The sequence below is a fragment of the Macaca nemestrina genome, chromosome 9 (genome assembly GCF_043159975.1).
Source record: "Macaca nemestrina isolate mMacNem1 chromosome 9, mMacNem.hap1, whole genome shotgun sequence".
NCBI classification, from domain to species: domain Eukaryota; kingdom Metazoa; phylum Chordata; class Mammalia; order Primates; family Cercopithecidae; genus Macaca; species Macaca nemestrina.
In genome coordinates this window covers 17,012,027-17,028,042 of record NC_092133.1, presented here as the reverse complement: position 1 = coordinate 17,028,042, position 16,016 = coordinate 17,012,027, and the positions used below count along the sequence as shown (strand labels likewise).

Here is a 16,016-nt window from a genome sequence, read left to right as displayed (position 1 = left end):
TGATGCTGGAAAAGCCCGTCCCCTTTCTCGGTTCTGCCTCACCGAGTGGCCGAGCCCTGGCTGATACTTACGGAGATGCTCAATGATGCTGTCGATGGTCGGCTTAAAAAGGGCATTCATGGCATCTGGACTCATCCGCAGCATCCCCTGCGAGGACCACTTCACAAAATCCACACTGCAGGAGCGTAGCATGGAGAAGAGCAGGCAGTAAGGGTCTACATGATACCCAGGCTTATCTGCATAGACACATGCCCTGGCAGAACATCTGTCACACTTAGCAGGCAGAAAGGGGGTTGAAAATCAAAAGCACCTTTGGAAACCCTAAGCTGCCAGGACCTGGACCCTTAGAAGCTCAAAAGCTAAGATGTAATCTCTTCTCTGTATCTTAAGTTTGGCTGTGACCGACCTTCCCCTGTGATAGTGGAGGCCAAAGTCTAGTGCAAAAGACAAGGAGATAAAGGGCTCACTGTCTCTTTTACAGGATCACACTTTGAATCCAACAATATTTGGATTCAAGCACATTAAAGGCTCCCTGGAGAGTTTATTGTACTGCTACTTACGGCTACAAATGTGTGTGCTCAGGTGCATGTCCTCAGCCCTCCAGGCACCTGTCAGGTGACAGAGGAAGCCTAATTATACTAGCTGGCCCTCACGGTCTCTGTCCAGCAGCAGCAGTGTGGAGCAGAGAGAGCCTTGGACAGGAATCCAGGATTGTGGGGCTCCAGCCTGGCCATCACCACTGCGGGGCTCTGGGACTTTGGGCAGATCAGACTCCATTTTCTCCAAGCCCTGTCTCCATGTCTGGAAGTCAAGGATAACTGCACTTGCCCTACCTCCTTCACAGGGGTTGTTGTAAAGATGAAGTTAAATGCCATGTCTGTGAAAGCGCTCTGGAAACTTTCTGGCACTAAGCAAATGCCAGGGACTGTGTATTCCCAAACCCACAGGGCGTGCCCCGCCTGTTCTCGGAGGCCAAGCAAATGGCGCCTCTGTCCCTGACACAAAGCACACACCAGCAGCTTCCCAGCCACACGTTCTAGATGCTGGATGGGAATCTAGAACGTGTTGGAAAAGAATCCTTTCCATGGCACAGGCCAAAGGACAATGCGGTATGGTATGGAATGACCCCATGGCTGGCTGTAGCCCGTTTCCTTAGTGGGAGGGTTGACAGGCCCCAGAACTGTGCAGGTAGGTCTTGGGGTTCCACACAGAGGACAAGTGCCCTCTGTGGGGGACCAACAGGGCAGAGAACATCAGCCCAGGAAGAGGGTCCAGACTGGCCCTGCTCCAAGGGCAAGAAGACCTGACATGAAATCTGCTTTGGTTTCCACTAAAAGGAACTAGGGCTTGGGCGATTCCAGGCCTGGGGTAGGGAATGTACAAGATGAGCCAAGAGTGTCTTCACATACAAGAAGGCAAAGACACTGTCGACCACCACAAATGTCATGTCAAAGGGACTCAGAGCCAACGTGAGGAGGCTCCTACTGGCTGAGATAGGACAGCTTGGATGTCAATAAGGATGGAACTGTCATGGTTTAAAATACATCAAATATGCTTAAATCCTTAAATTCTTAATGATACTCCCCTCATACCCTCACAGGAGGAAAAATTCATTGGACACTTTGGTGGATACTAGGAAATTGATTTTTTTTTTTTAAACTCATAAATGGAGGGTGAAAAGCAACCCATTTATCCTGTCTTCCCTAAGTGAGCTGTAGTTCAGGGCAACCAAACCACTGAGGAGCCAAGTTTCTCTCTCTGGGAGTATTCTAGCAAAATAAATGAGAAAGAGTGATGGACCAAGATGGCGGCCACGTGGCCGCCCCTAATGCATTAGTGAACCAAACAATAGTCATCAATGGCTGCTAACATCACAAAAGGAGAGATGGGCAGACGCTTCGTGTCCCCTGATGGGAGGCAATAGGAGGAACCACCACCCATCAGGCAGATATGCCAAAGATTCAAACTTGAATCTGATTAAACCTCTAAGTCAATCTGCCAACTTGCAAAAAGGAAAAAAAAAAAAAAAAAAAAAAAGCCACAGGCTAGAACTGCTGTGTAACACCATGGACATGAGATAAGCAAAGCCAAGATTATAGGAAACACCAATCTAAGGACAAACTACTAGTTTTGCCATCTAATAAATTGTGAAGGAAAAACCAGGAGGGGAACCTATGTTAGTGGGACTCGAGGGGCGTATCAGATAGCTGCTATGTACAGCCCTCATTCGGATGTTAATACAGAGTAAAAAAAAAAAAATGAGACAAATAGAAAAATGTTAATGTTAACTAGATATTTGATAATATTGAGGAATTACTGTTAAGTGTTATCATGGTATTGTGGTTGTGATTTAAAACTTGTCTCCTTTAGAGGTACATACTGACATAGATGAAATGATAATCTCTCTTAAGATCTGCTTTAAAATAATTGGATTGAGACTAGCCAGGAACTGACAGTTGTTGAAGCTGGACAATGGGGTATTTTACAGGATAAATGTCTGACATGTTCCCTTATAAAAGGTTTATTAGAAAAAGGTAATTATGAAATGTGATAGGTAAATCCGTCTGTAGTCATCATTTCATGATGGATAGTATATATATATATATTTAAAATGTTTAAGAATATTATAAATCTATTATTTTTATCTATTTTTTAAAATTCAGCTTTAAACCATCTTCTAAATATATTCATTTTGCAACCAGCTGAGACACAAAATCAGTCAAGGGACTCAGAGTGGCAAGAAACCTAGACTCCCACTGGATTAATTTCACAAATATCTACTGAGCACCTACTGCATACCAGACTCTCTGCTAGACACTGGGGATACAGCAGGGGCCAAAACTAAACTTCGCTGCTTTCATAGTTTCTCTGTTTTTAGCAAACACATAGATAATACTTGCCAGGTCCCAGGCATTGTTCCAAGCACCCAACATGTATGAATTCATTGCATTCTCACAACCACCCTTGGAATTACATGGAATTATTATTATCCCTATTTTCCACAAGAAAAAAAAAAAAAAACTGAGGGAAGAGAAGTCGAATCCCTTGCCCAAGGTCACAGAGCCGGTGTGTAGGACTGGAACCCGAAGTCCACACTTCCTTCCTCTCTCCCATCAGCACAATCCACCCACTAGAATGTCCAGAGCCCGAGGCGATGAGCCCAACTCACTTGCTTTTCCGCAAGGCGTGCTCCACACTGTGCCCGCGGAACTTCTTGTAGTAGTCAATGAAGGAGAAGGGCAGGGTGATGTTCAGCGGGTTAGTTCTGTCTGGGGCGGCTGCCCTTTTGCGAGACTCAAACGCAATCATTAAGTCAACCCACGCTGCAGGGCGTTTGATTTTGAATTGTTCAATAAAATCCTCTCCAAATATTTTATACAGAAGTTTTTCGAATTCATAATCTACTCCTAAGGATCCATAGGGTCCGCCTGAGTTGAGAACAGAAAGGAAGGCTGTGGTGTTAAAAACCACTGGAAACCCAATGCAGACTCTGAGAAACAGGCCCACCTGTTCATCTCTGACCCGCTTAGCAATGGGACTGCAGCTATAAGTGTTTACTTACACTTCAGAACCCTGCGCTGCTTCGCTTTCCATGCAAAAAAAAACTTTTCCCTACAGAAATCTCTTGTCAGCAATCTTTTATTTTATTATTTTATTTTTGTTTTTCCTTTTGTTTTTTGTTCTTTTTGAGACAGAGTTTTCGTCCCTGTTGCCCAGGCTGGAGTGCAGTGGCACAATCTTGGCTCACAGCAACCTCCGCCTCCTGGGTTGAAGCGATTCTCCTGCTTCAGCCTCCTGAGTAGCTGGGATACAGGCACACACCACCATGCCCGGCTAATTTTTGTATTTTTAGTAGAGACGGGATTTTGCCATATTGGTCAGGCTGGTCTCAAACTCCTGACCTCAGGTGATCCACCTGCCTTGGCCTCTGAAAGTTCTGGGATTACAGGCATGAGCCACCACTCCCAGCCAACAATCTATTTTAAATCAATTACATTTTTAAAAAAAATCAATACTTTTATCTAACTAAGATCATCATGGTATTCCAACCTGACATCCAAGGGTTGGGGGAGGAAAATCAGCAGGCCTGGTCTTGTCCCTGTGTGATCCTCTAATTACTCATTATCCTTTCCCCTCCAGCCTCCCAAAAGGGAAACAGCATGTTCTTTGGTTTGGCAATCTTTTTTTGAGAGTCTCGCTCTGTCACCCAAGTTGGAGTGCAGTGGTGCAATCTCTGCTCACTGCAACCTCTGCCTCCTGGGTCCAAGCAATTCTCCTGCCTCAACCACCTGAGTAGCTGGGGCTACAGGTATGCACCACCATGCCCAGCTAATTTTTGTATTTTTAGTTCATCATGTTGGCCATGCTGGCCTCTAACTCCTGACCTCAAGCGATCTGCCCACTTGGCCTCCCAAAGTGCTGGGATTACAGGCGTGAGCCACCACACCTGGCCAGTGGTCTGGCAATCTTGATCCAAGACAAGGTGAGGCCTCCCTAGAAAGTTCACCTTAGCACGGTCATGGGTAACATCAAGTTACCATCTCATCCTTTCAGAATTTTCAGAAACCAACGCCCTTGGCCAGGATCTGAAACAGGCTCACTTTAAGCCAAAACCCAAGTTGTGGTGGTTTGTGTTTTAAAGAATGTTTAATTGCATTTTGCTTTCCAATTTCAAGCAGACATTAGTATCCTCCACCGCCTACGATCCCACATGTTAGTGGCATTCAAGAGAATAAAACAGAGTTATCTGAAACAAGTGAAAACAGAACTGCCTGGCAATGGCTCAGGTATAAGAAAATCAGCTCTGCAGGGGCTCACCTGTTGCTTTATACAGTTCCTTAAGGTGTCCCTCTGGTAGCCGGATCTGATGGACTGTCAGGTCTACGGTGCCACCGCCACTGTCCACAACCACATACTTGTCACCTGGCACAAAAACAGCCATCTTTTACACAATTTGCCAACCCCATCTGAAACAAGCTGGTGGGTGGTAACTAGGTAGACCCAGCGAAGTGCCCTCAATACTTCTCATTAGCACAATGGTTTTGCTAATTAGCAGCTCCAGGAGTTAACCATGACTAAAGAGAATGCAATCTGCCCAGGAGGACATTTAGGCATGGATGATGGAGAACCCAGGTGAGTGAATCTAAGATTCACACATTGCTGCATACCTGGCACATACTTAGTGGGCAGTTTCCTGCCACGTGAACAGTGAGTGCCCTAAAATCATCTGCGTTTCACATAAGACTTACTCTGGAACTGATCAGTTCCAATCCCTACTTGGTTTTACAACATGCAAAATAACAGCTCCCAAAAGAGCTCTCCCTGCGTGAGTGGTCTTTAAAACCCACTGAGTTTGAACATTTTCCAAAAGTGCAAAAGGGACAAATGGGAATGGCTTTTCGCAAGCAGCACAGGAAAATCCAGCAAGAGCAAAGGACATTGAAGGACGCTACCTTCCTCCAGCTCGGACCAGATTTCTCCTATGACATTCTCCACCAAAAAGGTCCGACTCTGCCGATTACGCCGTATGTGTTCCTTAGCTAGTGGCCGACAGAAAGAAAATGACGACGGGTAAGAAAGCATGAAAAAGCAGAGAGTCATCTGCAGTCAGTGGAGGCAATAGCATGAGGAGATTTAGGGATGGAACATTAGTGACATTTGACCAAAATAAGTCAATACAACGTCAGGAATCACAAAGCCAGTTCTTCCCAGAGAAAGCAATTTCCACCAGCCTTCCTCTATTCCTCGGCTTAGCCTGTGCCCAGCTGAAAAGCCTGCCCTGATGAGATTCTCACAACCACCCTTGGAATTAGGTGGAATTATTATCCTCATTTTCCACGTGAAAAAAACTGAGGGACGAGAATGTGGACAAATGTGACCCTACCCTGGTCACATTTTTTGGAGAATGGGTTAATGAAATCGCCTAGTTTCCCAGCTTTGCTGCCCCAGGGAGGAAGCTATCTGCCAAAAAGCCTGCAGTGCATTCAGTTAAACAATTCCACATCAAGGAATTTTGTCTGATACAAGGAATTTGGGGTATGTTTTCCTAACATGGACCCTGGATAAATGGACTGGGGGCCATATCCTGACCCAGCTGAAGCCAATATGCATTGCAGCCACAAGGTGGCGCATCTGGGCCTGGCAAACCCCTGTGCTGCCTTTTCCATGAACACAGGGACAACTTCCGTTCCTCCTGTGGCTTGGGGTGCTGAGTGGCGGGGACGCCTGTGTGGCTGTGACAGGGCACAAATCATTGTCCCTATGTTCGGAGAAGGAAATCAGGTCAGGAGAGGTTAAGGGGCTTGCAGTTCCCACAATTCTTTTCTTGCAGTCTGAAATGAACCCTCAGACCTTAAGAGATTTAACAATTTACAGGGAAGGTGGAAAGAGCAGAATAATGGAATGTTTCAAGATGAGAAGGGTGCTGTGAAAGGGCACCTGGGGGGCGGCAAGGCACCGCCAAGGTGGGAGTTTGGGCAAATCGACCCTCTGGGCTTCAGTTTCCTCGTCCATAAAATGGGGATATTAATAGTTGGCTTAAATTCCTTGTGGGCAGAACAAGGACTGAGTCTCCAATGTATCATCAGCCAGCACACAGTAGGTGATAATGAAGGCTACACGCCAAGTGGGAGACTCAGTACTCAGCAAATGATAACTGAGCGATGGAGGGCAGCCCCCGATGTTACAGGGGAAGGCTTCGCTGTCCGTGGCTCTGCTGCCCCCTCCCAATTTTTGGATTGTTCAGTCCCTAAGCTGGTGCTGCTGATCTGGAATTGTCCTAGAAACCCCTCTGCTGCTGGTTATCCAGTAAAGCACCCTTGACCTCTGGCCTCTTTCAGCCAAGAACACAGTGTTTACAAAACAGCTTCTCTGGGGATTCGAATTGCAAACACCAGGCCAGCTCCAAGTTCTTCTAAATCAGGGCCTGGTTTAGAGTGGAGAGGGAGGCATCCCTTGATTAAAGAGTTCCTGTGGGCCTGGGACAGCTCCCCAAACTCGGGGCCTCTCTCCTGCTCCCAGCACGGGCTCCAGATGAGCCTGCTGCACACTTTGTAATGGGCATTTGGTTTTCTTTTTTTCTTTTCTCTTTTTTTGAGACAGAGTCTTGCTCTGTCACCCAGGCTGGATGGAGTGCAGTGGCACGATCTCGGCTCACTGCAGACTCCGCCTCCCGGGGTCACGCCATTCTCCTGCCTCAGCCTCTCGAGTAGCGCCCGCCACCACGCCCGGCTAATTTTTTGCATTTTTAGTACAGATGGGGTTTCACCATTTTAGCCAGGATGGTCTTGATCTCCTGACCTCGTGATCTGCCCACTTCGGCTTCCCAAAGTGCTGGGATTACAGGTGTGAGCCACTGCACCCGGCTGGCATTTGGTTTTCTAAAGCCATCTAGATGGTTTAAAAAATGGCATTCATAAAATACAGCCAAGCGAGGCTAATACAACATGTACTGAGCTCTCAAAAATTAGCCAAGTTTTCAGGCAAATTAAGCCTCAGATTGTGAAAAATGTATCCTTTATCGATCCCATTCAATCCTTCACGAGTAAAATCATGCTGACAGCAAACCCTGCGATGCTGGGGCCGAGCACCAGCTCCATTTCTCCCCGTGGCACCCACTGGCCTTCAGTCACGGAGGAGCATCGAGGCATCTCAGGTACTCCTGGTTAAGTGCTCTGCCAGGCTCTCCCCAGACAGCACTCGTCTCCTGGGAGAGATGTTCTCATTGTAAAGTGAGGCTGTTGCCAAACCACTGCCTCACTGCCCTTCGGAGGGGCGGTGCCCGACAATTTGAGGATTTCAAAAACCAGGAAGACCCTCTGAGCACACAGAGACAGCAAATTCCACAAGCCACAGGACAGGAACACAGAGCAGTGTGGGGGCAGATGTGATCCATTCAGGGAAAGGAAACCAAAACCTCGTAGGGAAGGCAATCTTTCAAAAACAGATGTTCCCCCTGAAATGTGTTATACTCACAAAAAGTTAAAAACAGCTATTCTAGAATTAGCTATTGGTCATGAATTTGTGTTTGTGAACAACATGAAGAATCAGCATGTAAGATATAAACTTAGTCTTTCCTCTTTTTTCCATTGAAAACAATGAAGATTAAAATTTAAATAAACCTCTGAGTATTCAAAATGTGAATGCATTCGATTTAGTCAGCAATAAGGCTAGCCTCGGTGAGCCTTGAGGAGGCCGAGCGTTGGTAGAAAGTGGCAAGTCAAGCCCTCAGATCTTAAAGGGAAGCTCTTTCCATTCATTCTGGGTAAATCAAATCTAAGGCGTGAGCACGCCGCTCCTGGCGGGCTAGGGCAGCAGCCTGGTGACAAGGGAGTCTTTTGCCACTGCTTTGTGGCTGAGGTTCCCAGATTCCTAAATCTTGGGATTGAAATACAGACGGGGGGCCTCTGGGGCAGAGTTGCTTCTCTCAAGAGGAAGAGGGGAGGCCTGGAGGAGGCAGCCTGAGACCATCTAAGCAGGAATACACATGGGCTCAGGGTGAGCCTGGCCTGGTGCCTTGGGAAGTGCAGGGACGGGCCTTGGGTGTGGGTTCCAAAGAAAAGTTGGGAACAAGCTTGTGGCAGGGACAACTCAGCAACGGTCCTCACTGATGTCTTCTTCCCTCTCCTCCTCCTGGGCCTGGGGCCTTCTGGTGGGGGATGGGGGTGAGCATGGGTGACAGGTGGGTATCTGCCCTCAAAGCCCTCATCTGGGAACAGAGCTCAGAGCTGCAGTGCCCGGCGCCACCCCCACAGTGCTCCCACTTAGCGCCCATGCTCACATTGGTGCCTTGACCCTCACAGGGCATGTCTGCAAACCCTATAGCCCTCAACACACCCACAGAGCCCTGGATACCAGGGAACCAAGTTCCATGACCAAGGCCATGACCCACTTGCCTGCAGGTGATTATTAAAGAGAAAAAGCTTTTTAAAACCCCAGCCTGAGTCTCCCTAAGGCAGTGCTCCTTCCCACAGCTAAGCGAGCATCACCTAGGTCAGGAAAGTCAGCTGCTTTCATCTGCATTTTAAACTCTCAGCGAAGACACATAATGAGCTCATCACACATGAAGCAGCCCAATGAGTGAGTCAGCAATAAATCAACAGTCTTAATGGAGAATTAATAACAGGCAATGGAATTAGATTAAGAATCTGTTAATACACAAGAAAGATTAAGAGCCTAGTACAATGCAAGGCCAAGAACTGCTCTCAGGCTACCCTCAGGTTCTCAGAGAGAAGCTCCCCGTCCCCAGGCACTTGGTGGATGATGAACCAGGGTAACCATGCCTCCATTTATGGGGGTCCTTGGAGGGCCCAGGTAGGGGGGCTGAGCAGAGAGGTGCTTAAAGCCCACCTCCTCCTGGAGTATCCTGATTCTTCATTGACACTAAGTGCCTTTAAAATCATCAGAGGGAGAGAGACACCCAGGGCTTGGGAGGGAAGGAGAGCAGGAGGGGGAGAGAGAGAGCAGAGGTACCCTGTGTAAACCCAGCTCCTACTGTGTCACTGCCGCTGTACCCATTGACGGCTGCCTTGCTGCTCAGCTCAATCATCTGGTGTAGCCGCAGCTTTCGGCAGTAGATAGAGGCCGCCTCAGGCTCCAAGGCAATGATGAGCTGCTCCGAGTTCTCAGGCGAGACCAGGCCTGCCTGGAAGACAGAAACAGAGGCTAGGACCCAGGGCCCCCCGGGCCGGCCTGCTCACAGGACACCCATGCCTGGGGTGACATCCCTAAGGAGGGTGCATTCGTGCTGTGCTTCTGTGGGACATTCTCTACACAGTCCTCTGCACAGTGTCATGTCGGGGTGCCTTGGTACTGGGCCCCAGGCCAGATACCCCAACACCCCAGGGTGGCCAAAGAAAATGTGCAGGCACCCTGGGGAAATGCCAGGAGCTCTGGCTGGGGGGCCTCTTGCCCTTGGGGCCTGCTTGGTTCACAGCTGAGCAGCACCATGGGGAGGGGCAGGGGGAATACGGACTGTAGGATGCACACGGGCTTCCACGCTCCGGTGGTGGAGGCACCGAGTTGCAGAGACCCCAAAACTTTCCAAACCATCACGGGGTGGGAGGCAGGTGATCTGTTCTCAGTTGTAATATACCACACGGTCTGACCAAATCGGAGCAAACCCCTGTTTGGTGGCCTTGGAAACAGACCATGGCTGGGCCTCAGCAACGCAAGCATTTGATTTTGCTATCTGGGTAACCGACCTGTTATCTCCAGAGCGCTAGGAAGGTCCCTGAGATTTGCCTACTGGGGGTGTCAGATGAGCAGTGGCTCCAGGAGGAAGCCCCCCCTGGAATCCCATATAGTCCCTCATTTTCTAGAGTACAGTTGAGTCAGCAAGCAGGTATCTTATTCAAAGCCGCCACCCTTTAATAGTTTTATTATACACATATATCACATATGGTAATAAATATTCCTTTAATAATCTGATCCCCAAGTTCTCATCTGTGGCTTCCATCTGCAGACATTTGGGGCCTTAGCCTGTAGTAGGCAGAAATGCTTCTGCTCTGTGACATCTGACCTGTCCCAGTCACCACTCCTGTGGGCCTTCAGAAGGGCCAGCCCAGGAAGCCCTGGGATAACTCTTCTGAGGATGCTCAGAGAAACAGCCTGGTTGGGCCTCTAACCAGCTCCCTGGCACCTCTCATGGCCTTGAACTGCAGCAGTAGGCCCCACGTGCTTCTGGAAACCATTCAGGCACATGGATGTCCTCGGTTGCCAGCCCAGCTGACCACGGAAGCACGCTTCATCCCTGCCACTGCCATGCTGCTGACTTTCTGCCGTTTCTTAGGAATCTTGGGCTGCTGCCTTCATACCATTCCTACTGGGAGGAAGGCCTCGAGTTGTATAGCAGACCCCTGGGGTTTAGTGCATTCTTCTTGCAGACCAGGTTCAGAAGGTCTCCTAATGTCACACACGCACAAATAACCTCTCACCAGGGGAAGCCAGCCTCATCATGGGCAGAGGGGCTTGGGAGGTCCAATTATGGGGCAAGGAGAGGAGGGGATTTTCAGGAATTAAGAATGCAAAGTGGCCAGGTGCGGTGGCTCACACCTGTAATCCCAGCACTTTGGGAGGCCAAGGCAGGCAGATCACCTGAGGTTAAGAGTTCGAGACCAGCCTGACCAATAAGGTGAAACCTCGTCTCTACTAAAAATACACACACACAAAAATAGCTGGGCATGGTGGGGGTGGCGCCTGTAATCCCAGCTACTCGGGAGGCTGAGGCAGGAGAATTGCTTGAATCCAGGAGGCGGAGGTTGCAGTGAGCCGAGACGGTGCCACTGCACCCCAGCCTGGGCAACAAGAGTGAAACTCCATTTCAACAACAACAATAAAAGAATGCAAAGGACCTTCAGGGCTATTTGTCAACTCCTTCACTTTATGTAGAAAGAGAGGGAGGGTGGCCCACTGTCCCAGTTTGCCCAGGATAGAGGGATTTCCTGGCATGTGAGACTTTCAGCGCTAAAACTGATACTACTGGCAGGCAGGTGACTGAACATCTTCACTCTATAAATACCAAATGCCTCAAAATGGCAGAACCATATTTGGAAGGCTGACTTTATAAAACCAGATAAGAACCACCACTCTCGTGTCCTGCACTGTCCATGGCGAACCCTCTTCCCATCACCTAGTACCCTCCGCTACGGCCAACCACCCGGGTGGCATCCATGCCCGTCAGCTCAGCCCGTGGGTCAGAGAGGCTGGATCTGCCCTTAGGCGACATCGGTCAGCAGGGCCCTGACTCAGGTGCGTGACAGGATTTCCCACTGCCCCCATTCAAGCAAGTAAAAGTCTCCCCTCCCCAGCTTCACCCGCACAGGGTCACATTAGACATCCTTGGCACAAACGTGGCTGGCGGTTAAAGTGAAAGAGGACGTGGATGTCACACGTGCAGTGCCCCCGGGAAAGGTGAAACCTCTGAGCCTGGATCCCAAGGGGCCAGGAGGAAGAAATCCCAAGTAAGACCAAGAGGACCCCTTCCAAGGGACAGCTCCTGTGCAGATTCTTCCATCCTGTAGCTTGTGGAGTCAAGGACCTCCCAGGAGAATAGAAGCTCCAAGGGGGAAGCTTCCACAAAGCGGGGTGAGGAAGAAGTGCCAACTTGCTGCAAATAAGCTGCCAGGCCTGTATATATACAATTCTCCTCCAAAGTTCAAACCTGAAAATAAACTGAGGGCGGGGGCAGACGCATGAGTGGAGCCCAGGGAGTTGGTGTGAGGGAAGAAAGGTAAAGACCCAGACGCTACATTACGGTTACCACATCCCACTGGGATGTCAGCCTGCCGGGTGGGACTTGCGGTAGTGAGGCCCCCTGAAGGGCCAGAAAAAGCAAGATGGGCCTGGGCCACGGCAGCAGGGACAGGGATGGGAAGGGAGAAAGGGCGCCATAAGCTCTGCCCCTTGCCCCCTCTTCCCACACCATAAGCTCCACCCCCATCCTTCTTCTCACACCATAAGCTCCACCCCATCCTTCTTCTCACACCATAAGCTCCACCCCCATCCTTCTTCTCATACCATAAGCTCCACCCCCATCCTTCTTCTCACACCATAAGCTCTGCCCCTTGCCCCCTCTTCCAACACCATAAGCTCCACCCCCATCCTTCTTCTCACACCATAAGCCCCACCCTATCCCTCTTTCCACACGATAAGCTGTGCCCCTCATCCCTCTTCCCAAACTGTAAGCTCCACCTTCATCTCATCCTTCTTCCCACACCATAAGCTCTGCCCCTCATCCCTCTTCCCACACCGTAAGCTCTGCCCCCATCTCTCTACCCACACTACCCCTGAAATTGAGCAGGAACTCTTAGATGGGAAATCTTTATTTGGAAAATTAGATCCAGCAGTCCAGAGGGGTGAAGAGCCCTGTGTAAAATTCTACAACTCGAGGGCATCCGAGTGTGCCTGTGTGCAACTGACAATCCAACAGAACTGTCCTCCGCCCAGGACACTCTCACATCCTGAAGACACTCAGGCTGCCCCACATCTGTGGAAAATAGCTTGGGCTGGCCCCCTCAGGGGAGGCCTTTCATCTGTCCCTCTCCAGCTGGGCTGGCCTCAGCTCCACAGCAAAAGCTTTGGCCTGTTTCCAAAGGGGGTTCCCCACTGTACCAGGAAGAGGATGCAGGCAGGAAGCGAAGGTGAAGAGAACCCCACTCCCAACGGGAGGAAAAGGCAAGGTCACGGGTCCAGGCAGTGTCCGGGAGGCCCAGGACCAAGTAACCACACTGCTTTGCTTCCACCAGCTCCTGTCCAGTGAGGGGCTGTGTCCCACCCACAAACTCCCATGGAGGTCACAGAAGAGAGCTGAGAAGGAGAGGTGAGAAGAGGCAGCAGACTCTGCACAAATTTAATCTCCCCAGGAGTCCCAGAGCTGCTGCGGACTCCGAGGAAAGGAGGAAATGCTAAAGCATCGCCCAGGCTCTCAAAAACCCACCTTTCTCCCTGGGCAGGAAGACCCAATGCCTGGAAGTGCAAGCTTTGTTTCTGCATTAACACTTGCAGCCACCCTCCACAGAAGCCTCCATCTGGCAGCCCTCAGCAAACCTATGGGTCTGTTTGCCTGGGATCACGCCAGGTCAACTGCAGCCGCAGAACACTCTGTCTGTCTTTGCTAATTCTGCCTTCGGAGAAGGTACCTCATGGTTACTACTCCCGCGTGAGCCCTCCCTCCACTGGGGCCCCTGATAAGCACTTAACATATTCTGTCTCCAGTCCTATACACCAAGCTTGTCCAACCCATGGTCCACAGGCCGGGACGACTTTAGATACAGCCCAACACAAACTTGTAAGCTTTCTTAAAACATGATGAGTTTTTTTTTTTTGCAATTTTTTTTAGCTCATCAGCTATCATTAGTGTTAGTGTACTTAATGTGTGACCCAAGACATTCCTTCTTCTTCCAATGTGGCCCAGGGAAGCCAAAAGATTGGACACCCCTGTTACTAACAGTGCAGATACATGTAGCCTCTCCCGCAGGATGGTGGACTTTCTAATGGCAACGCTCAGTTCTTCTTGCCCCAGAGCACACAGTAGGTGTTCAGGAGGTAGCTGCCGAACGAATGGACCCCCCAGCCCTCCAGCCAGCCTTTTTTCTGCAGTTTCCTGGCCCTCATCCCTGCATTCCACAGACATGACCTGGGGATGGATTCTACATACAGGAAGTATCTGAACCAAGAGCATATGCTGCCCCATTTGACTCCGCCAAGAATTCGGGGCTGCAGGAGCACCATCGTGGTAGCTTTTTAGAGCCTTCCTCTGTGATCACGAGTTTCACTCAGGAGAAGCACGTGAGAAAACCACACTCCAGGGAGACTCAGGAGGGGAGCAGGTGGTGTTTACACCAACTACTCTGCTCCTCCACCTTGCAATCAGCCAGGAGAATCTGCCACTGTGTCCACAGCTGAGAAAAAAATGGCCAGATCAGTTAAGTGCTCTGCGGGTCTGTGGTCAGGCTACAAAAAGGCTACAGCTGCAGCAGTTCGGGGTGTTACGCTATTTTGTTTTCCTGATGACCATTTTTCACCACAGCTTGTTCAGAAAGGGAGGCAGAAGAAGCTGCGTCTCCATGTTAGATGAGATCATCGTACATATGGGAGCAGCATTTATTTAACAGGTTTCCGGAGCCTACTGGAGTTACACATTTTAGGCAAAATGCCCTTAGAAATAAACTGGACTATTTCCTATCCACAATCCCCTCAGCTTCAGAACAGTCTCCGCTTCTAAGTCTTTTCTAAAGGCCTCAGAAGAGGGATCAGCTGTTCTTTCTGTTACCGTCTTTTCACTGAATGCTCTTAAAGGGTGTAAAGATGGCTTGAGTCCGGGAATTACAAAAGATAAAGGTTTAACCCATCTTTTCAACAAGCACTCAACACAAGGTGAGTTTCTGGAGTTCCACTGAGGAAACTGCATCTGTGCACCCTCCCTGCAGCCTTTACGGGCAGTGAGCCATAGCCTGCCCCAGTGGGGGCCCCAGAACTCCAGACCTGCTCCTCACATCATCTCCCAGCTCTGCTTCCAGGCTGCTTTCTCCTCCACCTGACAGGTGGGAGGTTCAAGTTCAGCCCCCACCACTGCCCCACAAACCTGTGCTCAGGAGGCTTCTGATAAGCCTGGAAGGACCGGCTCCATTTTCCCCACGCAAGCAGAGTAGACGTGACCAGTTCTCCAACTGTCCTACTGGAGCAGCCACTCTACCTCATCCTTCCAGCTCTCCTGCCTGAAGTCGGGCCCATGGGATGGGATGCACTTTGGGTAGAAGGATCGGTAGGCAGCCACCGCCTTGCAGAAGGAGACAGCTGTCCACCTGATTCAATACCTTTCACATACACGGGTGCCTGGTGGGTACTCGCAGAAGCTGCTAGGCTGAGAACTATGTTCTGTGCTCGGACACTGTATTAGTCGGGGTTCTCCAGAGAAACAGAACCAGTAGGCCAGTAGGGCATACAGACACACAGACAGACAGATAAATAATTATAAGGACTTGGCTTATGCAATTATAAAGGCTGAGAAGTTTCAAGATCGGCAGCCAAAAAGCTGGAGACCCAGGAGAACCCACGGTATAGGCTGGCAGGCTCGAGACCCAGGAACAGTCAATGTATGAGTCCAAAGGCAGGGAAAAAACAAACAAACAAACAATGACCCAGCTCAAAGGCAGTCATGCAGGAGGAACTCCCTCTTACTTGGGAGGGTCAGTCTTTTGCTCCATTCGGGCCTTCAACTGATTAGATGAGGCCCACCTTCCTCAAGGAGGGCCATCCACTTTGCTCAGTTTATTGATTTAAATGTTGAATTTTATCACAGGAACACTCAGAATGATGACTGACTAAATATCTGATCATCCTACGGCCTAGTCAAGTTGGCATATAAAATTCATCATCATCTTTCTTATTCTGTATAATAATGGGGGATGGAGAGAGAGTAGAGAGATGTTCATTTTGCCCATAGAGTTGCAAATTTCATTTCTACTTTGTCCTAAGACTCTCCAGAAGACAGGTAAAGAGACTGCAGCAATGTCTGC

The 16,016-nt window shown here is 49.5% G+C and overlaps 1 protein-coding gene across 5 annotated transcripts in view; it reads right to left on the bottom strand.

The window, feature by feature from the left end:
• Positions 1-16,016, bottom strand: part of LOC105467402 (heat shock protein family A (Hsp70) member 12A) — a 182,077-nt gene that overhangs the window by 5,121 nt on the left and 160,940 nt on the right. For 4 of the 5 annotated variants that reach the window (XM_011716985.3, XM_011716983.3, XM_011716984.3 and 1 more), the window contains 5 exons: positions 9,472-9,643; positions 5,454-5,540; positions 4,819-4,923; positions 3,170-3,428; positions 72-175 (listed from right to left, as the gene is read on the bottom strand). In XM_011716985.3, coding sequence (XP_011715287.1) covers positions 72-175; positions 3,170-3,428; positions 4,819-4,923; positions 5,454-5,540; positions 9,472-9,643 — 727 coding nt within the window. The remainder of the gene's footprint in view (positions 1-71; positions 176-3,169; positions 3,429-4,818; positions 4,924-5,453; positions 5,541-9,471; positions 9,644-16,016) is intronic. The other variant, XM_011716992.2, reaches the window with a different exon arrangement.